The following is a 25,675-nucleotide window of genomic DNA, read 5'->3' on the forward strand; positions in this document are numbered from 1 at the left end:
ACACAGTGAGTACTTGATGAATGTTTATTGAGCAAAAATTTCTAGATGATTTAAATATAGTCATGAATGCTGACAGGCTGAAGAACTAACTTATCTGAGGTTGCCTGGCTGGAAGGGAACATGAAAACTAAAATTCCTTGGGTGTAGACCATATTTTTCATGCCATGGCGGGGTGCTCTGGGAAGCACCTATTCATGACAAGTCCCTCATCCAACTTTGAGGGGACCTTCACAGGGAAAACAATGTTGCTTATCATCCTACAGCAGTAACTATACAGCACAACTTTACTGGAAATTTTTAGAGATAAAAGTAATATAAAAATCATCATTCTAGCCATCTTAAAGATACACTTCAGTGTATTTTGGAACACTCACAATGTTGTGCAACCATTACCACTTGGCTCCAGAATATTTACCACCCAAAAAAGGATTATATAAGTTGGCATAATGTTTTCCAGACCCATCCATGTTGCAAGTGGCTTAATCTCAGTACTTCATTCCCTTTTATGGCTGATTAATATTCCATTATTTTGGCTATCTATTCATCAGTTTGGGTTATTTTCACCATTGTGGTTATTGCACTTACATGAACTTGTTATACACTAAAAGTGGAATTACTCAATCACAGAGCAGTGACATTTAACCTTCCAAGGAAATGCTTTCTACATTGGCTCTGCCATTTATTGTACATTCTTACTTGCAATGTGTGTTTTAATTTCTCCACATTCTTGCCAACATTTGTGAATTTTCTTTAAAAAAAAAAGAAAGCATAAAAGCATATATCTATAATAGCTGTCCCAGTAGCTATGTAGTAATATCTAACTTCACTGTGGTTTTGGTTTGCATTTCTCTAGTGACTAATGATGAGCATTTATTGATATGCAATATCTCTTTATGTTCTTGATATTATGGAAATTGAGATTAAAAATGAAACCTTGGGTGCTTTGTCTTTTTTTGTTGTTGTTGTTGAAGAAGTGCGCTTGATATATATGCGCAAAGCTGACCCACATATGGATCATAGCAGAAAAACTTAATACCCAATAGACAGGGTCAGCAAATCCGGTGCAAGAAGCAAATCCTGGCCTCCAGGGGGTAGGGTAGAACTTGGGAAGGTTGCATAGGTTTTAAAAAGCTTTTCAATCCATCTGGGGCACAGCCTCCTCTGTTCCTCTTGCTGGTTATTGAGCTACACCTATGTTTTCACAGGCTTTCTTGGCTGCCTCCACCATTAGAATGGCAGTCCAACTTTGTCTGCGGGCTTCAAGGTGGGATTAGCAAGAGGCTCTGAGATACTCAGCTGGTAAACCAATTACAGGCTGAGAAAAGCTAGAGCACTAAGGACAAATGCCACATGACAGACCCATCTCAGAAGCTGTGGGAGCAGCTGGCCTCAAATGTCAGCCAATATCAGGATTGGGTACTCTCTGGGCACTCTCTCCTATGATATGGGGGCTGCAAAGTGGTAAATGCACATGATGAGCTTCTAAGACACTCTGCCAGAAGCAGAGGCAAAGTATAGCTGGGCAAGCGTCTGTCTGAAAACCGGCCACTGGTCACCATGGTGAATGGCAGTTACCTCAAATGTAGGCCTCTCAGATGCCACACTACCTCTTCTTTTCACTGCTACCTTCTAACCATTTCATTTTTCAGAGCTTTCCCCAGAAGAAGAAACACTGTTGCATATTCTCCTAATTCTTGTTGGAAGGTATGGCTGAGTGAGTCGATTGATTCCTGCTCTATTTACTACTGTTTACCAAATTATCTCCCAAGTTTACGGCTTAAGACCACAATTATTTATTATCTCTCACAGTCTAGTGGATTGACTAGACTTAGCTGAGCAGTTTTCCCTTAAAATCAGAAGTTGGATGAGGCTGTAGTCATTAAAGCATCATAAGGACTGACAGCGAAGATGGACACTTCACATGGCCGGTATTTGATGCTGATGTCTGCTAGAAGTCTAGCTAAGGATGTCCAGTGGCATGTCCACACCTCAAGTGACTTGGGCTTCTTATCACAAGGCAGTTAGGTTCTAAGAGGGAAGGAATATTCTAACATGCTTTTGGAATGTTCCAAGAAACTTAGGCAGAAGTTATAAAATTCCTATGACTTAACCTGAGAAGTCACATGGTGACTTTTATGTCAAATTTTATTGGTCAAAAGTGAATCACATGGCACCCTTCCCATTTCAATGAGGCTAATGATACTTCACCAGAACAAGACCCCCCATGAATATAGATGTGAGTCCTCAACAAATACTAGAAATGAAGACATATAAAAAGGATTATACACTTTGAACAAGTATAATTTGTCCCAAGAATGCAAGGGTAGTTAGTTCAATATATGAAAACCAATGCATGTAATGCACCATATTAACAATGTAAAGGACAAAACCACATGATCATTTTAATGGATGCACTGTGTAAAACACAACAAGAATAAACTTGTTAAAGGATATTTATTACAAGCCCACAACTAATTTCATACTTAATGGTGAGAGACTGAAAATGTTCTTCCCAAGAACAAGAGAAAGATGTTAACTATTGCCACTAAATCTCAGTATTGCACTTGAGGTTCTAGTCAAAGCAATTTGTCAAGAAAAAGAAATAAAAACCATCCAATCAAAAAGGGAAAAGTAAAATGATTTCCATTTGCAGATTTATATATAGGAAATCCTAAGTAAAGCATACACACACAAATTATTAGAACTAACAAATTTAGCAAGTTACAGGATAAAAGAATAACATCTAAGAACCATTCATTTCTGCACACTAGAAATGAATAATCAAAAAATGAAAGGAAACAATTCCATTTGTAATAGCATTGAAAAAAAAAAACTACAAATAAATTTAACCAAAGAGGTACAAAACTTGTATGCTGAAAATTTCAAACATAGTTGATAAAAATCAAGATCTAAATAAATGGAAATACAGCTTGTGTTCATATACTAGAAAATTTAATATTGTAAAGAAAACAATACTTCCTAAACTGATCTATAGATCAACATAACCTTATAAGATTTCCATCCATCAGAAACTTACAAACCAATCCTAAAATTTACATGGAAATTCAAAAGGTCCATTTTGTTTCAAGCTACAACAATCTTGGAAAAGAGCAAAGTTGGAGGGCTCATAACTTGAGCAAAGTTACTGTTAGTTAAGACAACATGACTGGCATAAGAGTAGACATACAGATCAATGGATAGAATTGGAAGTCCAAAATATGTCACTTTTATGGTTAATTGATTGTCAACAAGAGGTCCAAGACAATTCAATCTTCAATAATCTTGTAAAAAACAATGCTGGGTCAACTGAAATTTGGACCCCTATTTTACTCCTTCTAAAAGAAGTAGCTCAAAATGGATCAAAGATCTAAACATAGGAGCTAAAACTTTGAAACTCTTAGAAGATGATAGGGAATAAATCTTTATGATCTCAAACCAGACAATAATTCCTTAGGTAGGATACCAAGAGCATATGCAACAAATAATAACTAGGATATGATGAGAATTTATTTATTTTTCCTTCAAAAGTCATCATCAAGAAAGCAAAAAGAAAATGTACAAAATGGGGGAAAATACTTTTAAATCAAGTATCTGATAAGGGACTTATATTCAGATTACACAAAGACTTCTTACAACGAAATAGAAAAAAAGAAATAACCTAATTAAAAATTGTGCAAATAATTGTAAAGCTATTTCTCTAGAGATTGTCAATATGTGCCAACAAGCACAATAAAAATGTTCAATGTTATTAGTTGTCAGGCACATTTAAATCAAAACCACAATGTGATGCTGTGTCTCACCTAATAGGTATGGGCTCTAATAAAAAAAAAAAAGGTGGGCAATAACAAATGTTGGCAAGGATGTATTGAAATTGGAACATTCACATTATTGGTGGGAATTAGATAAACTGGTACAGCTCCTTTGGGAAATAGTTTGGCAGTTTCTCAAAAAAATTAAGCATAGAGTTAGTTATACTATATAGTCTAACAATTCAAGTCCTAAATATATATCTATACTCAAAAGAACTAAAAAATATGTCCACACAAAAACATGTATATAAATGTTCATAAAAGCATAATTTACAATAGCTAAAATGTAAATATAACCTAAATAACAACTGATAAATTGTGGTGTGTTCATGCAATAGAATACTCTTAAGTCATAAAAAGGAATGAAATACTGATGCAGGCTACCACATGAGTGGACCTTGAAAACATTGAGTTCACATAAAAAACATTTTGTAGAAAAAAACAAACCACAGAGCTAGAAAGCAGAGTAGTGGTTGCCAGAGGCTAAGAGGAGATGGAAATGGTGACTGATTGCTTCTGGAGGATATAGAAATATTCTGGAAATAAATATTGGTGTCAGTTATATAATCCTGTGAATATCCCCAAAACATGGAATTATATACTTTTTTTTAATGATGTGTGAATTATATTCCAATAACGCTATTATTAAAGCTATTATTAACACACACACACATATGCGAATCACAGGGTTAGTCAAATATCACAGAGAGGAGCCTCTGTGGGGAGACATGTTTTACTATACGGGCATCTTTGATGACCAGTTATCCCACGGTCTTAGGCTTGTTACGCTGACTTATGGGTGAGATCATTGGGAGCAAGCCACTAGATCAATGATTGGATAGATCTGTATTTGCCTTTTGGAGAAAGCACATCCTGGCATCTTTTGGGCTTTTTTTTCGGTAGCAAAACTGAGAGGATCTTTAGGACCAAAGAGAAATCAGGGGAGTTGGAATGTCTAGAGTACAGGTGCAGTTATCAAGCAATGAAAAAGCAGTGACAGATAAATCAGGGATGGGGGACTTTTCTAGAGTACATCCTCAGATCTGGCTGGCCAAGTAGCCAAGAAGACCTGACTTGCATAAGCCTGTATGACCTAATCTGTATGAGATTTAGTCAGTTCCGTAGAATAGAAAGCAATCAGGTAGGAGAGAGGGGCAGATCCAGGTTCAAATCCCGACTCTGTCATTACAAGCTGTGTGAGGATCAAGTGAAGAATTTAACTTTTTCTATGAGGTACCCTCCCAATTTCTGCCTTCTAAAGCCTCTGAACCATCCTCCCCCGTCCTCTGGAAGTTCCACCACTGTTTTATTCTAAGCTGGAGACATTGAGTCTATTCTCTGGCCCCATTCCATGTACACCCCACCCCCATAGCCTACCTCCTGGGGTCAGAATGATTTTGTCTCCCACAGATTCACATGTTGGGATCCCAACACCCAAAGTGATGGTGTTAGTTGGGGACTTTGGAAGGTGGTTATGCCATGGGGTGTGGCCCTCATGAATAGGATTAGATCCCACAGAGCTCACCTGCCCTTTCTGCCATGTGAGAAGTCTGATCTGGAAGAGGACTCTCACCAGAACCTGGCCATCCACCATGACCTCAGATTTCTGGCCTCCAGAACTGTAAGAAACAAATGCTTGTTGTATGTAAGTCACCCAGGTTGTGGTATTTTGGACCCCAATAGACTCAGAAACAGCTTTTGTCATGTCCTTGAAACAGTTTGCTGACTGTGTGTTAGGGACCTTCCACTGCTACTCTTCCGTCTGAAATGAAGTTTACCAGGTTTTATACCTGGTAATTGCCCAAAGTCACCCTAATTTCTAGAAGAGGGGTTCCCGAACCTAGGAATCCTGATGCAGTTAGTTTAGCCTTAATGATCCAGATTGGTCTGTGCCCTAGGGGAGCAATCTTCTCCTCTCCAGGAAGCAACAGCATCTGTAGCTGTGTGCATTCTCAGATTCTCAGCTCTAGGAAGAGCCCACTGGGTAGTAAAGCAACTTTGTGCAAGCTAGAAAAAGGTATCACTTTTGGGCAGATGCAGCCTGAAAGATGTACAGTTTCATTTGACCCTTGACACTGCTTAGACCTCCCACCTACGTATTCTTCACAGTTTTACCAGACATAGAACTGAACAGAGGTCCTTCTGAAGGGCTAAGGGTTATCCCAGACAAATTAATTCTCTCCAGGCCATATAACTGACTCAAAAATGGAAGCAAGCATACTTTTTCATAGCAGTATTATCAAGATAGCCAAAAGGGCAAACAGCTCCAATGTCCACAAGGGATGAATGGATAAGCAAAATATGATACAGTCATGCATGTATAATGACATTTCTGTCAACAACAGACCACATATACAATAGCAACCCCACTGTACTGCCTAGCTGTGGGGTAGGCTGTAACATCTAGATACGCATACTCTATGTTGGCACAACAATGAAGTCAACTAAGAACAAATTTCTCATAAAATAATCCTGTCCTTTAGCAATACATGACTGAACAATGGAATATTATTCAATCACAAAAAAGAAATTCTGATACATCTTACAATATGGATGAGTCTTGAATACATTATGCTAAATGAAGTAAGGCCATCACAAAAGCACATATATTGTATTATTTCACTTATCTGAGGTACCTAGAATGGGCAAATCCATTGAGAGAGAGGTAGAGCAGAGGTTACCAAGAATGAAGGCAGGGAGGAATGGGGGAATTATTAAATGGGTACAGAGTTTCTGTGTAGGATGACAGAAAAATTTTGAAAATGGACAGTGGTGATGATTGTACATTATGAATTCCTTAGTATCACTGAAATGTACACTTGAAAACATTAAAATAATAAAGGTTATGGTATGTACTTATATATATATATATAGTAAATTTAAAAATTAAATATACTCAATATTGTGTGTGTTTTTTTTTAAAGTAACAACAGCACCTGCCTCTATCTAACTCACTTTGAAAAGATGTGAGGATCACACTTATATGAATATGTTAATATTATAAAAACTTGAGACACCAATAACAAACACCTATACACCTACCCTCCAGGCACTGAAATCTTCACAGGAGCTAACACCTTTGGACCTGTGGCAGTTGGAAACCCTATTAGATGAAAGATGCCACATGACTGTAAACAGCCCATTCTTGTTGCTTGTTCCCTTCATCCAGACCCCATCCCCACAGGCAGCTGGTTTCTTTAGTAAGGCTGCGGCATCAGGCCCATTCTGGGTAGGCATGAACTGCCAGCCTGTTATAAATCCTTCCCCACAAAGCACTGCAGCCTGGTCTTATGGCTGTGCCAAGAAGTCTTTTTCTGACCATCTGTAATCCATTCAAAGGCAACCGACAGGAAATGGCGGCAAGGAAAACCCCTGCAGATGCAACTGGTGGGCCCACCTCTCCTACTGCTCTGGCCGGCAGCAGGAAGTCAGTCCTTCTCTCTGGCCTCAGAACATCTGTGGGAGTTCTGAAAGCTGCTGGGCGTCTGTCAGGGGCTAAATGGGCTCAAGACAGATGCTCACAGAATTTGGTAAGAAATGCATGCTGTACTGGGTTTTTTAATTAGCTCTGAAGAAAATGCATTAGAAAAAAACAAAAAACAAAAAATACAACAAAACTCCAGACCCTAAAAGGAAAAAAAAAAAAAACATTATATGAAAACTAACCTCAAAAATGCTTTCTTCTGATTTCTATGGACAATTAGACCACAATTTCCAGTAGTTCAGATCCTTTTTATTATGTCTCCCCCTCTAATATGATCTTGTCAGCTGCTTCTTCCTAATAGTGACAGCTTCAATTTTTTGTAGTAAAAACTGAGGCCTGGCCCTCCCTGGTGGCGCAGCAGGTTAAAGCACAGCACTGAGAATCTAAAGCCGCTTCTGCAAGAGTTCGATTCCCGCCTGCCCCGGAGGCGACCACATGGCGAGGCAGACCTCTCCTGACCCACCCGCTGCTCCCCTCAGCAGTGTACTTCTTTGATCTGCCTGTTCTGTTCCCCACTCTGTCTCTGGTGAAGACTCTCGCCGCCCCTGAGCCTCTGGCCTGTACCCCAGTTCTGTATGCACAAATAAATAAATCTATAAAAAAAAAACAAAAAAAAACTGAGGCCTTCCAAGCACTTGCAGTGGTGACCTGGAGCTGGCTCGTATAGGCTGGCAAAGTCTAAATGTTCAGGAACTCAGTGATCTAATTATTAAAAATTATATGATATAAATTTATAATTAAATGCATTATATTTTAAAAATAGGATAAACACTCAAAACTCACCACCTCCCATTTACCTTGCAGCATGTTATTATTATACATGCTTTGAGCAGGGGTTGGCAACTTTTCCTAGAGAGGACCAGGTTATTAAATAGTTTTGATTTCAAGTGTCTTTGTCTCAGCCACTCTACTGTGCCATTGTGTGAAAGAGACAGTATGTAAATGAATGAGTTTGGCTGTGTTCCAAAAAAAACTTTATTTATAAAAACAGGTGGTAGGTGAGATTTTGCCAGTGAGCCAGAGTTCACTGACTGTAGCTCTTGAAGTTATTTGTTTCTACTTTATCTGTATGGTGAAATCCTAGATAGCTGTGTTCTGGGGCACCGCTCGCCCCATTCTGAGTTCATTGAAAACACACTGGTAGTTTGAAATGTGTGATGGCTCAGGGGTTGAGCCATTATTGTTTTTTACTTTCTGGATTTAAGAAAGTGATGGAGAAAATTTTATTAATGAAGATTTAAAACTGTATCCTGTCCACAGTTGTACTGTGAATAGCCCACAAAAAAGATGAGGACATATTCTCTTGGTATTTGAAAACTACTATCCAGTTCAACAAGGAAGTCACTCTTGTCACCAACAATCAAGTGAAGTTCTAATATACATCTTTGTTCCATTACTTTCATCTTATTGACTAAAATGAAAATATCAACCAACACTTATGTCAGATCAACCCTTGTGTTGATTTTGAGCTTAGCCAAAGATACAAGAATCTGGCAAAGTAAGAGGTTTCCCTGGTGGCCTAAGGGTTAAGTCCAGCAAGATCACTACAATAGTCACTAACCTATTCTGTTCCCTACTCTGTCTTTGGTGAATTCCCTCAACCCTTGCACCTCTGGCCTACACCCTAACTCTTCTATGCAAAAATAAGTAAATAAAATCTTTAGAAAAAAAGAATTTGGTAAAAGTATTCTGTGACAACCAACTATGTGAAATTTACAATAGAGTATTAAATATTTTATTATTTGTAAATTATATGCTAAAGTCTATCAGCAAAATATAAAATAAACACATATATGTACATGTGCAAATTATTCAGAGAACAGGTTGCTAAACATTTATTAACACAACACAGATTGTAGCAGAAGAGAATTTACAGATTAATTGAGCAGCAAGACCTAAGAACTGTGTGTATGTGTGTTGAGAGAACTTCCCTGCCCAGCAAACTGAACAGAGAAAGCAAAACACACGCAGCCATTATAAAAAAAAAATAGAAGCTTGTTCACAAAACGTCACTTTAAAACATACTGAATTGTGTTGGATATTGAGTAGGTCTACAACTAGAATAAATTATGAACTGCTTTTCTTCAGTATTAATGGCAGATCTAGGAGTCATAAGTCCTTTTTCAAAAGCTACTTTGTGGGGGGTCTCTCAGTCTTCACGGGGCCTTTACCTGTGCCGTTGCCTCCCTGTAGAATGCCCCAATATCTGAATACTAGCCATGGAAGCATTCATTCATTCATTCATTCTTCAAACATTAACTTTATTCCTACTATACACCCTTCACTGAGCTCCACATAGAATAACAGAGCAAACAGCTCCTGACCTCAGATCAAAGGTCACATAACCTGTAGACTAAAATCTCTCTCTCTCCCTGCATCCCAGGGCATCCAGGTCACATTTCACTCTCTAGGAGGCAGGAGGTTTCTGGCCTGCTGAGCTGCAAGATCCTGCAGGATAGAGGTCACAGCTATTTTACTTTGAATATCTCACACAGAGCCCAAGCCAGTGCCTTCCAAGTCCTGGATGTTCTGTCAGTAATGCAGGAAACACCACCCTGGCAGCTTCGTAACCTGCAGAGCATCACACATCCTGGCTTGTGATTTATCTTCAACAGTTCACTGGACCCAGGCTAAATGCTAGGTTCCAGCTGGAAGATGGGAGGATTATTTTAAGTGTAAATTGTCTTCTTTATTCCCTAAATTAAAGAAGAGGGTCAAATGAGTGTGTAGCACAATGTTTCTCAGAGATTTTAAACTAGACTTTCCTAACTAAGATGTGGTTACACTTTACTTCTGAGGTTTGCACTATAAAGCCTGTGCTTATTGATCTAAACTGTCCCATTGATTATAGGGTTTCACACAAGCGTCTTTTTGAAATGCTGGTGTACCCAGCCCCAGGCCTTGCTGCTCCTTAGCTTAACTTGTGGATGTTCAACTCCTCACTATAATTGGTAATTAGAGGGGAAAACCTTACTCTGCCTTTTTACAAGGAATTTAGTAGTTCATTCCCTGTCCATGAGAAAGGCTTCTTTATAGAAGCATGTCAGCTAATAATGTAGATAGGAATGATAAAATTAAAAAGACAAGACCATTCTACAAAGAAATAACAGATCTAGGTAAGGATCATCAGTGGATGCCAAGACAAGTCCATGAAATTTCCTGGTGTGGAAACAGAGTATCACTTGGTGATACGCAAAGCATCACCTACAGAACATCATGCTGACTATCTCTGCAATGGAGGAGGTGGTCACCATCTTACCAACCGATCAATACCTAATAATGAGGCACCATGACATCATATGCCTCCAATGATGTGATGCTTCGTAAAACAGTCAGATTCACTTCAGATATATTCTTGCCAAAATATTGGGTCTGCATTTGAGACTCTAGCTATATCTTCCAGTATGGCAGGGAAACATGACAGAAAAGCAAGGTAAATGACAGCATGAGCAAGACATCAAACAGATCAGAATGTAAAGCATTCTAAACAGCAAGGTTTTATATATGCACCTATAAAAATACCCACATTTATGCATACCCACTTAACATTGTGGATAGACTCTTGGAAATAGACGTTAAGTGAAATGATGTATAATGAAACCAATATTATCATTAGCTAATTGATATAAACAAGAGTTGATTCCTACAGCAACATTCTTGTCAAAAAATAATCACCAAACTTCTAAATAAACACCCCCCAAACACTTCTAGTATTACACAGTAATTCGTATTCATGTATACCTTTTCCACCCTGCTTATTCCATTTCAGGGTCTCAGGTTGCCAGAGTCTCACCGTGCAGCTTAGGGCGCAAGGTGGGAACCAAACCTCCTAGCACGGTACACCACCCACACACACACACACACACACACACACGCGCGCGCGCTCTGACTTAGACAACTGAGAAAAGCCAACTAGCCTAATATGCGCATATGTCAGAAGTGGGAACAAACTGGAGTTACCTGGAGAAAACCAGACCAGACACAGGCAGAGCACGCAAACTCCACACAGATGCTAGTCCCAGCTGGAGACGGTTTTTTTCTTTCTTAACATCATAATGAAATGACAAAACTTTATTCCAAGACTTACTGCACATACACACACATACGGAGTGGGAACCTTTCAAGATTAAAACTATGAGGAATAACTAATAATAGTTATTATTAAGCTAAAACTAAAGAGGAATAATAACTAATAACAACTAAATCTAATGTATGGATCTTGATAGGATCTTTGTTTTGTGTGTGTGTATCTACAAGAGTGGCTATGGAAAAAGCAGCTATAAACTTTTTTTTTTGAGGGACAATGGGGGAAATTTTAATATGAACTGGATATTAAGTGCTATTAGTTTTCTAACTGTGACACTAGTGTTCTGATTATGTAGTAGAATGTCTTTATTTTTAGGAGATATATACTGAAGTACTTAAGAGTGAATGTCATGCTGTCTGTGACTTATTTCCAAATGGTTCAGCAAAAACATACATACATATTTATATAAGATGAGGCTCTGAGAACCTGAGGAGCTCAAGGTTACACAATCAAGATGTGTCAAAATGATAAATATTTAGAGGTAAAGTGTCATGATACTACAACTTATTTTCAAGTGCTACAGAAATATATATCTCTGTAAGAGTAAATAAGATAAAATGTGAACTGATTTTGAAATCTAAGTGGTGTGTATATGACTGACCATGGTACTATTATTTTAACTTTCCTATACAAGTGAAAAAGTCCAACATTAACATTAATATGGCGGGAAAAAGAGAAACTGAGCTGTAGGGTAGGGGTTTCTATAGCATCTGAACTGAGTAACTTTAGGCTGTATAAAGGTGTCTATGAATCTGAGCCCCAAACTAGAACTTTTCCACTGAATTTTCACTGCTGACACAGGAATCCATGGAGGATCCTGGTGTTACAGCTAAGTGAGCTAGCCATTTTGCATTGTGATACCAAATATGCACCTGAAAAGAACCTTCAAGAATATTTTCAGTTCTTAACATCTCAAAAACTTTAAAATATCAGGTGATGAATCACAGAAAATCACTGGTCATCTCTAGACTGCCTTTAATAAATGAAAGGATAAATGTAGAATTATTCCATGGATACAGGTTCAGTTCTCCAAAATGAAAAGACTTCTGGAGATTGATTGCTCAACAATGTAAATGTATTTAACACTACTGACCCATACCTTTTAAACTTTTTAAGATGGTGAATTTTATATTATTTGTATTTTACCACAATTTTTAAAAATGAAAATGTGGGTATATCAATACATGTGGCTGAAAAGCAAATTTAATGCCTAGCTGAACTGTAACACTCTAGAGGTTGAAAAATAACTCTGGAAAGAAAAAGGGAAGCTAAATCAAACCTCACTTACCCCAGTTTCCACAAGGCTATAATGCAATTTTGAAAATAAGAAAGACATTAGGTAAACAATAGAGATCTGGAAGACAATGGAATGGCCCTGAAAGGTAAGATTTAGGGGTTAAAAGGCAGGGAGGGCACAGCCATCAGTACAGGGCCAGAGGAATGGGCAGTGCTGCTGGAGAGACTGGGGAGATCATCTTCCGCATCTTCCGAGAGGATGATGTGGGCTGGAGTGGGCCCTGCAGACTGAGGCTCAGTTATATCAGGGGCAGGCGAGGAGGAAGCAGAAGCACCTACAGAGGCAGAGCTCTAGACAGGGAAAGAACATGGCTGTCAGAGACTGTGCAGAACAAACCACTTGTGAAACCAGTGAGGTCCTGGAAACTGATTAAGTATGGTCAGAAAGTGATGAAAGTTTTCACTTGAGGAACAACCTGATGAAATGTGAATTTAGGGGAGATTAATCTTGAAGTGATATGTGAAGGGAGATGGAGATGGGGATACCAATGAAGCAGCTATTATAAAGACCTCAGTGGACTAACAGGCAGGGTAGCCTGTGTGGGGGCTCGGAACTGGAAAGAAATAAAGAGGTGCAGAGAATTGCACTTAAGTGAAGAAAAGGATGGGAGGGAGGGCCTTTCCAAAGATAGTGGATAAGGAAAGATACAAAGAAGGCTCTGTGCTTGCACAGGGTCGAAGGGAATCTGAGGTGTGGTAAGCACACTCATGTAGGGTTGTATAATGCAGTATAGCAAAGGGGAGAAAAGGGCAGGCTGGACGCAGACATGTCAGAATTACCACACAGAGCAAAAAGTAAATCTAGAGAGCAAAGCCAGGGTTCTGGAGGGAGAAGCCAGGAGCAGCAGACAGGACATGAGAAATTGGCAAGAAGAGACTTATATAAAAGTATCACCAAACTTTCATAAATTTTTTTTTTTCCAGAAATCCCTAGGGCAGATAACTGTGGCATATTATTTAGCAAATTCCCTAATGATTCCATTTGGAAAGGAAACAGCCTCCAATCTAAGACAGGATAACTACATACTTGGGTTTGTATATAATGAGGTGTATCTCCATTTCAATTGTCTTCTGCCATTAAGTGTTTGGTCTGAATCTTTGAAAATGGCAAGACTTGTCTAAGTTCCATATTCTCTTTGGCCTTGCCCTGCTTCGGCAAAAGATGGTAAGGAAGAACACAGTGGTCAAGGGTGGAGCTTGAGGGACAGAAGCCTCAAGTCTCGAGATACAGTTAACAGGGCTGCCATTGGCAGGTAGGCAAAACAGATACAACCTCACCCAAAGTTTCTCATGATCCACCAGGTGATCACATAAAGTATAAGTGCCTGGCAGAAGATGAGCAGGCGAACTCCAAAGTCAGGCGCCGAATATAACTACATCGTCTTGTCCTCATGTGGGAAATGCAATGTATGCTTTTTCTCAGTCACTCCAGTCAAAGAATATTCTTTGTCATTGCCCCTGGGAGCCAGTGACAACTAGGGCATCACTGAGGCTGAAGGAGGCAAAGGTCTTTCACACCCACTTAGCAGGCGCATTGCCCATCAAAAGGACTTCTCTAACGTGGCATTTTGAAAAGCTATCCCTGCTCCATCATCCAAAGGCAAGCGCCCTTCACAAAAACACTAACAATTCCAACGCCAAGAGGGAAACTGAAAAGAGGCCTAGGCGATGTTCAAAAGGGGAAAAAAGAGAGAGAGAAATCATCACTGTAGATAGATGCCCCTGGAGTTGCTTGGCAACCATTTTTGCTAACACCTTCTCCTAAAAAGGAACAGTTTGAGTCAGCTCCTAAGATTTCCCTGAGGCCAGGACTGTGACCACAGAGGCCAGAACGCTAGAGCCTTGCAATGAGAAAGCACTGCATTAAGGGGGAGACCTGGGGCCCTATCAGCAGGCCACTGGTTTACACACTGAGGGGAAGAAAGCTTAACCATTCTGTTTACAGAACATGCTCTCCCAGGCAGGTCGAGTACCAGGCCACTGGTCTCTGAGTCAGGTGCCCCAGGTGCTAGGTTTAGGAGGCCCTGGCTCTGCACTGGCAGGAGCCTGTGTGAACAACTCATTAACTGTATGTCCTGGATGCTGTATTGCCTCACTTTCATCCTTACCCTGCTAGGGTAGAGTCTCTGGAATCAGCCAGTCCCTGGGTTCAAATCCCAGCTCTACTACTTCCCAGCTATACTATGTCTAGTAAATCACTCAACCTCTCTGAGTCTCATTATCCAAGTCTCTTAAAATAGGCAGATATTAGAAGTTGCCACATAGGGTGGTCATGTGGAGAAATCCACATTTAGTTCTGTGCTGGCACATGATCAATGCCGAGTAAATGGTAACTAGGAGTGTTATACTTAAAAACACATAAGCAGTTCCCCCAGAATCCCTTAAACTGAGCCTATTAAATCTGAATCTCTGGTGTCTCTGCTTTTAATGAGCTTCAAAAAAGATTCTCAAGGCAGGGAGAGTTGAGAGTCACTTCTCTTAACCAAAGGAACAGTGCCCTGTTCTCAAGGTTTATTGACCAGCCCCCCCCCCCCGCCCCCCAGAACTGCTTGGGAGAGTGTTTAAAATGCACATGGCTGGTTTCTGCTCTGGTCCTTCTGAGGGCATGTGAATGAAGACTAAAAGGCTAAGAACACAGGATGACCACATTTTGTAAAATGGAAACTGATTCGCTCTTGAAAATGAATAGCACAGGGTCACTGGTCCCTTTGATTTCATTCCCAGCATCCTTAAATAAACAGGGACAAAATGTTGACTGAAAAAATCTAGGGGAACCCCCCACATACACACATACTCCTGGAGCAGTAGGGACGCTGCCTGGTGTCTGGAAGTGGCAGCTCTGATAAGGCAAAGAAAGGACCCAAGTGTCTGGTAAAAGTAAAAAATCATTAAAATGAAAGCTCATATTACTGAGTACCTACTGTGTATCAGCTAGTGTTGTGTTTATTTTCACAACAACCCTGAGAGATATTATTACTCCCTTTCTGAAAGTGAGAAAATTGAGCCTCAGAAAAGTTATCTTATTGCAAACAGTCAGTAAGAGGCCACATCAAGATTTAAGTAATGTTCCACATGACTCCCGGCTTTGTGGTGCCAAGACACTTCTTGCCGAAGAATACGGTAACTTTAAACTTACCATGTTTGAGGTGGACAGCCCGGGGCATTTACATTCACACTGTTGTGCACCTGCCTCCACCTTCCCTCTCCACAACTTTTTTAATCTCCCCCTGGCAAGCACCATTGTAGTGTCTATGAATTTAACTATTCTGGAAATCTCATTTAAGTATTAAGGCTTCATACAGTATTTGCCCTGTAGTGGCCAAAATGCTCTTTAAAAAAAGCCAGACACCGCGAACTGACAGAGCCAGACTGGAACTGTGTCTCAACCACCTTCCACATCCCGGTTAGTGTCATTAGTTAGGACTACTTGTCTCTCCACTTCTCCCCTTCCCCCAGGACTCCATGACTTATTAGTAAAATGGGGCAGGATCACCCAGCCACCCCATTTGCCAAAGGGGTCCTAGCACTGTTAACACAAGAACCACAGTCAGCTGTACAGAACAGGTATGCTGATAGCTGCTCCTATTTCTAAACGTCTGTCACCAAGTCATTTTGATCTTCCCCACTATGGTGACCCTGCACCATTATGTCAGCCCTAGAGAGTATTTATTTTGTTGCCCTTTTTAAAAGCACCTGATCCCTTAAAATTGGCAAGTGGAATTGTGTTATGAAACCACAGGTACAAGATAAATCATCTACATAAAAACAAAAGCTTATCCCCACAGTGGAAAGGCAGCTCTGTATACATAGAAGCAAGGGGTGAGCCAAGTCTAGTCCCTGAATGCTTTAAGAATGCTCAGCTTCCGCCACTGGCCGGAGGGATTTCCTGGGCTCTCCTCATTAGTTCAAGTGCCTCAGGGTCCAAATCCAGGTCCATTTGGCTGGAAGTGGCCAATCCAAGCCCTGCCACAGGAGAGATTAAGACAGAGCCAGCCAAACAGCGTTAGCTGGAAGCCCAACATGGGCAGAAGGCTGCACCAAGAGTTTCAGGAGAGATGTAGACATTCTGCTTCCACCAGTCGGAAGAAGGTCAAGCCTCTCCCTACGCACCACGCTGCTTCTGATGATTACCGCATCCCAGTCAGACTCCGGTGGCAAAACCCTGTGGATTCACCTCACAAGGTGAGACCCGAGCGGGACTCCCAAGAAGCGACTCACAACCCGGGGGGATGTCACTGGGGGTGTTCTTTTCCCACGGAGGACCGCTGGCCTGACAGACTATCTCTGGGTGCAGCTGTGCCGGCCTGGAGTAAGGGTGGTGCAGCCACCGTGAAGCCGCTGCTCTTACCTTCCAAAGTGCTTGGGTGTGGTCTCTGTGGTCTCTGTGGTGCAGAGATGGAGAGAGGGTGGGGCGGCTGCTTCTGCCTACCCCCCAACCCTCCCGGTCCCTTCCGGTTCTGCATTCTGGGAGCTGCGTCTTGTCCGAGAAAAGTTAGCTTTTCTTCACGTGAGCGGGAGCGAAGTTTGGCTACTTCGCCATCTTGGTGACGTCACTCCCACGACAGCCACTCAAAGCTCAGTTCCCGGATGAGAACAGGACCACCTCAGAACGTGGGATCCTTTATCCTTGGGTAAAAGGGACTTGACTAGGACATGGTCCCACTGTGTCTGGACTAGTATATGTTTACTTTCGAGGGATTTCATCAATGAAACAAAGTGTGAAAGTATGAAAGGTTAGCCCAAGGGTTAGAAACACCGGCTACACAGAAAATAATGCAAAAAAGCATCTGCCCAACACTCTAAATCAATTTTAAAGCTAAAACATCAGGGTGAAAGTGAACAGGCCTCGCAGTCCTAAAAAATGCCCTTGGCTACATGGCACACGGATCAGAAGCCCTCAAGGATCAGGACTGCCTCAACATGAAAATGCAGAAACCAGTTGCTTTGCTCTTCATCAAGTACATCCCCATTTCAGACAAATCCCATGGGTAATCAAACCGCACAGAACGCCAGTTGCATTTCCAGCTCGACTTTAAATGTAAACTGAAATCCTTAATGTTTCACTGTGATGCACTGACATTAGGGGCCACCATCCAATAAATGCCATCATTATCAGAATTGGCGCTTTAGGGGTCTTCTCTACCCACTGTGTTACTACTGACTAGGGAATAGAACTGACGGTTTGGAGGAGACATCTTGGAAACCTTCAAGGAGAAATCTTTGAGGGCCAGTGTCTTCTATCCCATTAGGTCCTCTCAAATGTAAGTTCATACCAGGGGATAGTCACAGCTCCATCTATGCCTGGTGAGTGTCCATTAAGACTGATTCACCTAGAATGGAAGCCTGGGACATGTAGAGAGCAGCAGAATTCTTCTGTGAATTATTTTGGTCTACCCTTCAAGGCTCACCTTATACAAGAGGTTCTCTGTTGAGGTGACTTTGCTCCCCAGAAAACTTTTGGCCATGTCTGGAAACATTTTTGGTTGTTTCAAATTGGAAGAGTGGGAGGTACTGCTGGATTGTACTGAAAGAAGCCTGGGTGCTGTTAAACACCCTAACAATGCACAGAACTAAGAGGACCCCTTACGACTAAGAGATATCAGCTTAAAATGTCAGTAGTGCCACTCCTGAGAAACATTATACTACCCTTTGCTTTGCTATCTTTACTTTAGCATATATTTTTCAGTTTCTAGAACATTCTATAATCGTTCACATTTGAGTCTTCTCACACGTTGCTTCTTCTGTTCTTAGGCCCACCCAGACCCACACCTTTCATCCTCTAGGTTTTAAGTTAAGTGAAATTTCTACATGGAGGTCTTCACTGAGCTCCTAACCTAAGCTAGGTTCCCAGCTATGTCCTCCAACGGCCGTCCAACTTTCCTTTGCAGAGCACTCAGCAGACTCTCCATGACTTTCTAAATCCCCACTTTCAGTGCTAGGATAGCAGAGTCCTGCAGCACGTTCTGTGATTTTCACAGACAAAGCCCAGTGCAGGTACCCTGTGAGAGCTGACTTAGTCTGAAATGCATGTTAAACACCAAGAAAGTAGAAAGAAGTATTAAAAACAAAGCAAGACATCTAGATGTGTAAATTATCATTCTTCTATGCAGGTCCCAAAAGAGATCATGGCAGCACATTACAAAAGGATATGGACCAGTTTCTAAGATAAGTGGAAATGGCAAGATTCTAGGCAACATTTACAGTATACTATCATCCACTAGGGAAAGCAAGATGAAAAAAAAAACAAAACTATGTATCTACTTGAAAGCACACAGAATATCTCTGCATTATACACAAAGGCAATGGCAGGAGAGAAAATTTCATTATATAATTTTAACTTTTGTTTGGGGATTTTTTTAAAGAAGCATTTAAATGAGTTCATGGTTATGTGTATATAACCATCCACATCTTCTAGATGTGGTGTGGAGAATGGGATCAAAAATGGGAGGGGGGGGAGTGCAGTGAACTATGGTGATGGCACACAGGTGATTTGGTGATGGGAAGCCCACAGGGATTACAATTGAGATGGGAAAAGGCACAAAATGATGTAAAAATAAACTATTATATTTAAAAAATAAAATAAAAAGAAACTCACTCTCTCAGAGACATGCAGTGAGGAGCTACCATCCTGTAACAGTGCTTCGGGCAGTGTCACATGCAGTACTTCCCGTGGAGGGAGCCACAGCCACATTTCACCCACATAAGAACCCGAGAATATGGAAATACTGGTGTGAGAAAACAGATAATCACCTGAGAAGCTTTATAATTTTAAAACTAGATGGTTTTGAAAATGACCTCTCAGCTGTGCTGTCATGACCATGGTGTTCCCGCTTCTCCATCAGTTAATGGAGAGAAAACTTTAGTTTTTCTCTTCCTCCTTTTCATCTTTCCTTTCTAGTACTTTTGAACCACTCTCACTCCTGTCCTGTTCTCCCAAATGCTGGGCAAGAGAAAAGAGACAATAATGAAATGCCAAAGTGAACAATTGTTGTCTCTTGTTAGCAAAGGGGACGAAGATAGGCCTAATGGAGAAAGAAGTTGAAATTAATGGTGAAAATGAAGTTTATCTGTGTAATCTGTGCACTTGGTGTCTTCACATCTCCTATTAACACAGATAACAGAGTTGTCTGTATAATGATAAAGGGAAGCCGTCCGCAGCTTCCCATAAATCTCCACCACTTGTCGCTGGTGTTCCTGGCTTGGTTTCTAGGAACACTTCATTCTTGTTATGTCAGCTGCCATCTTTTTCTCCAAGTTGCTCGCATAACCATAACGTGGAATTCCTAAACCTGAGCTGAACATGTTCCCATGTTTCCTGTTCCCTTCCCTGTTTCTACCAGCACCTCAGTTCTACCAGCACCTCTCAGGAAAATGGCAACCCCCTGTAGTTACAGCAAGATCTTACTGGTCCCAGACAGTTTTCAAGTTGGAAGCATTCCACAAATTTGCCTACATCATATGAAAACAGCAGAGAACTGAAACACAGACACATGCCTGAAGAACTAGTGCAGGCTTCCAGAAGACCCAAACAAGGATTGACTCGGGACCTTCTTTATTTTTTTTAGTAATCAGATAAAACCACTTATCAATTATTTTTAAAATTAGTTTTTAGACCTTCTGGTCCCCTGAAAGAACATGTAAACCCTTCTTAGTTATAGGCCTGAAACAACCTAAGTATTTTTTTCCAGGTCTTAATAAAACTTACCAATGTGCATACATTAACTGTACTCCATCAGAAACACAGATATCATAGAAATTGTTTTTGAAAACCATTATTAATATAAAGTTATGGCAAAATTAATTACTCTAAAAATGAAATTTCTAATACTTTATTTTTTCTGTTCCTCAATGACTAATTTAAAATCTTGGGTCAGTCATAATGTTTTCTATAAGCAGCTTAATATGAGTATGATGATAATCATAATTTTTTAAATGAAATAACAAAGGCAAAACTTTATTAAGCATGTGTTAAGCCCTTTTGTATTATTTTACCAACAAACCTGTTATCTCCATTTTTATATAGTGAAGGATACTTTTGAATTACATAAACTCAGCTTCTTATTTGTGAATTGACTTCTGAAAAGAGTTGAGGGGGCAATGAGAAAAAGGGAAGTCTTTCTGATTCAAGGAGCTTTTCCCCAAATATCTTGCAAAAGTCTTCAGTTAAACTACAAAGCAAATTATTTTAAAAAGTCAGTTAGATGTATGGCCTTCCTTGGAATTTTCTATCATAAATGCATTTTATATCTCAGACTAAACTAAAAAGGTTTCTGAGAAACCAACCCCACCCCTACCTCCTCTTGAGTAATCTTGTGCCTGATTGCTCCAAGCTGACTGAGGTTAACTCAGCCTGCACTGTGGGAAATGCATCACTCTGGGTTTTGGACTCAGATTCCCAGTTTGTTCAGAGTCTTACAAACCTCATACCACTCACAAACTATTTGTAACACAAACTATTGTGCTTGTATATCAGATATGGTAAAGCTATAAAATAAGAATGTAAACCTTGTATATAGTGGTTTCAGATGTTTAATATGCCGGCTTGATTCTCTCTTTTTTAAGTATCTTTTAAAAAAGCCAATCTGGTATGACTGCATTTCAAATGTAGGTATATTCAATAGACAAGCTTAGGTCACACTTAATCCCATCCCCTTACTTTACAAGTGAGAGAACGGGTCCAGAGAAGGGAAATGATATTCCCAAGGTCATATAACAGAACTCAGGCTTACCCAAAACTCTCTCTCTTGCTCCTTTCATTGCACCAACCTGCTGGACATAACCTTACTTGAGTACACTCAAGCACAGGACTAAGCAACAACTTCCGAACCCTGGTGATGATTTGACGAGGTTCGAAGTATTTGCTAAATCCTTCTTAACCATAATTGTAGCTAACTTTGGATGAAATGATATTGAAAAGTTTATTACAGATTTCAAAGCATTCAATTAACAATTTATACTGATACAGGTAGAGAATAGGAGAGAAAAAGGTTAAAGGAATGAGGAATGGTGACGGAACTCTATAGCAATCATCAAATTATTCAAAAGGTCTGTAGGTCCTTCCTGTGTCTCCAAAGCTGAGGCCAGAGGGAAGGTAAAATGGTTTTCTTTCTTATTTCTAGTTTAACTTTCCTCCCTAAATGTAGTCCATAAAAAATAAATCACAGCATGTTCATAGCACCATTATTCATGATAGGCTAAAGGTGGAAACAAGTCAAATCTCCATCAACAAATGGATGGATAACCAAAATGTTATGTACATATAATGGAATATTATTTAGCCATAAAAAGGAATGAAATCCTGATACATGCTACAATATGGATGAATCATGAAAACATTATGCTAAGTGAAAGACACAAAGTCACAAATATTGTACAATATGTTGCTATTATCTAGAATAGCTGACTTCATAGAGACAGAAAATAGAATAGAGGTTACCAGGGCTGACAGAGGAGGGGATGTGAGTGAAGAGCAATTGTAGAAGGTGTATATATGAGTTTCCGCTTGGGATGATGAAGAAGCTCAGGAAATGGATAGTAGTGAAGGTTTTACAGCATTGTGAATGTACTTGGTACCACTGAATTGTATGCTTTAAAATGGTTAAAATGATAAGTTTATGTAGTGTTTATGTTATCACAATTAAAAATATTGTATCAAAATCTGAATCATAGCCCTTCATTTCTCAACTGGAATTACTAAACTTTGTTTCATTCACTCATTATTATTAAAGACAAAATTTCTTCTTAAGACCTGCTGATATTGCCAAAAACATCATGGCCTATGTTGTTCACACAAATGTCCACACAGAGACACACTTAAGACTTTGTATGTCCTGCAGAGCCACCTGCAAAAATGTATCCATCTCAAGAACTTCCAAGTGAGTCCACTAACAAGGCCCATGGTAAGACTAGAGCAACCAAAACATTGGAATTCCTGGCAACCAGACACCCTGACCTGGAGTCTCAGCTAGAACCTTAAATTTCTCACCAGTGGTAGTATTGGTGGAGTATAAAGTGTATAGTGTATGTACACTTTATCTGTAAAGAAAATGTGCCCATACCAGGAAGATCTTCAGGAACTGTCAACCCAAGTCTGTTCCACTAGGTCCACAAACAAGAGTTTCAGCCCATACATGGCTATTTTGGCAAACTCAGCAGGTGTGTTACATGAACAGTGGGTGTCCTTAATGCAAATGCACATAATTTGGAGCTAAATATTTTTAGCTTTATAGGGCAAAGGACATAATAAACAAGATACACCAGTTGTGACTTCTGAGAAAAGAAGACCTTTCCTGTTTTCCTTAAAAGAATCTATTTATCCTAAGGCCAAGACACTCTGGGCCCCAGTCTTTTGAAACAGAAGCAGGGAGGAGGGTGCAGAATATATGAGTTTTGTGTGTGTTGTCGCTATAATCTGTGACCCAGACCTTACAGGTACAAATTCTGTGCCATATACCTTGACCTTACCTCAATCTTAATTTAAAGGTGTACACAAACTCATTTTCTTTTGTGGAAACCTTTTAGTGTCCAGTGGTCTGATAACCAAGTACTATTAGTGTTTAAAGATCTCAAGAGTTTGCGAAGAAAAGCAATCTATAGAGATACTCTCCATTGCCATCACACATGGACATTTAGTACTAATAAGCTGCTACTTGTAAGACGTCCACTTGACATCACTCCTTTCCTTGTGCATCCTAAAGACATAAGTCAAGATTATACTAAAATATTTAGAGGCAAACATCTTTAGAACAAGGTTTTGTTCCCAATCAAAGTGCTTAATTAGCAGAAACAGAGAGCTGTCCTTGAATATGCATGCATTTTAACTTCCATGTTAGTTTTTTCTAAAGCACAAAATTTCCTTTCATTGGCTGGTCAGGAAATAATTGGGTAAAGAATACAGACTGTGTGAGGTGTTGATCTGCCAAATGAGTTCCATCTTTCCATGCAGGTCCTAGCTGCCTTACAGGGTAACTTCCCCCTTTCTGAGGGCGACCATTCTTTGGAGACTAAGAGCAGCTTTTTTTGCTATTCCTTTTGGATGAACAATGGCCTTTGGCCTTTGGCCTCGTTGAACTCTTTGCCCTTCCACCAAACGTTCTGCCCCCCTGCATCTTCCTCCCACCCCCAATTTCAGTCAACCATGTCTGTAAGATATCAGTTAGTAAATCACAATTCAAATGAACCCATCCATTTGTTCAGTAGAAAGTGGCCTCTGGAGTGGCTCTGCTTGAAGTCCATAGGCCAGAGTTACATATGGCAGGCTGGCAAACTCGAACAGAACATGATTTATTTATGATGATTGTGGTGGTTGATGCCCACTTCCAGCATGTTGTGGCTTCACTTGCCTGCTTTGGTTTGGGATGACTTATCTACTCACTGTGTCCCCTTTCAGGTACTATATTTCCATGCTGGGGAGACAGAGACAGGTAACCAGCTAGGGGCTTCACACGCAGATGTCCCTAACCCTGCTTGCCACACAACAATCTATGACCAAACGTAACTTGCAGCAAAGGTTTGCCATGTACAATGGTTTCTACTGAAGAGCGAAGAAGTAGATGCTGGAATGATTGACCATGTGGGGGTTCATTAAACTGTTGTGCATGTACCCACAAGGAAGGTTGGGATGCTTGTGAAAAGAACCCACTCCTCATTTCAGAGATTAGGGCCACCCACCATTTGGGAATGCTGGTCCAAAGGAGAATGGCAGATATATGCATCAGAAGATTCAACTGTGGGCTCCAGCTGAAGTGCAGTAAACTTCTGCCTTCAATAGTCTCCCCCCTCTTGGCCCCCCAGTTGTATTTATACTTTGAAAGAAGTTAACATGAAGCAGTAGTCACCTGGGCGTGCTCAATTTTTGACAAGCCTTAGTCACTCTGTACCCAGCAGAACAATTCACATTATATCCGAAAACCCTGTGAAGATTCTGCCACACATGCTAACACTAAAATGCCAGTAGCTCCACTTACCTTCTTTATTAAGCCTCATAACCTCCCTGCTTTTTCCACCCTCTTTTCCAGCCTCTTCTAAATCTACATCTGCAGATGAAAAAGAAAAGGAAAAAAGAAAATAAGGAAAAAAAAGAGAAAAAAAAAGGGGGGGGAAAGCCAAAGTCAAGGGGGGAGGGAGAGTGTTTATTTGCAAACAGATCGATATAAATACTGTATATGAAAATCTTTCAAAATTTGACAATGCAACATTTTCTCCCAAGTCCGGATTTCCATCTACCTGGCCCAGATAGGTACCCAAAAAACTATGCAAGCAGCAACAGAGTAGCCTTTTAAGCAGATACACCGCGGGGCTGTGAAAGCCCACCCCGCGGGCTGCCACGGGGAGCCGGGCACAGACAGACAGACAGACAGACAACCCTGGCAGCAGGGCCTCTCTCTGTGCATTGATGATCTGTCTCGGTGTGTATTTATTTAGAGAGAGAGAGGGAGAAGCATGGAGGACACCGGGGGCCACTCTCTCTCTCACACACACTTTTTCCCAGTGGCTCTAGGTGAATGGAAAGGTTACAGGATAATAAAAGGAGGAGGAGGCGGTGGGGTTCTTACTGTCGGAGCAGTGTAATTTGGCGGCGTCGATCCAGGAGGACCAGGGTTTGCCCAGAAACGCCTCCGGACTGGGCACTTTGCGATCCAGTGTCGCCATTGCTCTTCCTTCTTGTTGCTTTTTCCCTGTTCCTTCGGCAGCAGCAGCCGAGAGACACGGGATTCGAGAACGCTCCGACGTCATCTTCGGAACGTTCCGACATTGAGTGTTCTGAAAGGGGGAGGGAGGGAGGAGCGGGAGGAGGGAGGCCGCGGAGGAGGAGAGGGAGAGCGGGAGGAGGAGGAGCCGGCGCCCGTGCGCCGGCAGCCGGCAGCCGGCTGAGTGCGTGTCTGCTCGGAGCACGCAGCCCGGCTGCGGTGACGTGTCATTTCATGTTTTTTTACAGCGCGACTGGGGAAATGAGCTTTGCCCTCTGAGACGGGGCCTCGACGCGGGGGAGGAAGCTCA

At 40.8% G+C, this 25,675-nt stretch overlaps 1 protein-coding gene across 4 annotated transcripts in view; it reads right to left on the reverse strand.

The window, feature by feature from the left end:
- Window positions 1-25,432, reverse strand: part of ATXN7L1 (ataxin 7-like 1) — a 215,545-nt gene extending 190,113 nt beyond the window's left edge. For 3 of the 4 annotated variants that reach the window (XM_004676920.2, XM_012721020.1, XM_012721019.1), the window contains exons 1-2: window positions 25,231-25,411; window positions 24,643-24,711 (exon numbers count right to left, since the gene is read on the reverse strand). In XM_004676920.2, coding sequence (XP_004676977.1) covers window positions 24,643-24,711; window positions 25,231-25,411 — 250 coding nt within the window. Of the gene's footprint in view, window positions 1-24,642; window positions 24,712-25,230 lie in introns of all 4 variants that reach the window. The other variant, XM_004676922.2, reaches the window with a different exon arrangement.
- Window positions 25,433-25,675: the final 243 nt, after the last annotated feature.

This window comes from Condylura cristata, unplaced genomic scaffold (assembly GCF_000260355.1).
Source record: "Condylura cristata isolate star-nosed mole 26May11 unplaced genomic scaffold, ConCri1.0 scaffold00005, whole genome shotgun sequence".
Taxonomy (NCBI): domain Eukaryota; kingdom Metazoa; phylum Chordata; class Mammalia; order Eulipotyphla; family Talpidae; genus Condylura; species Condylura cristata.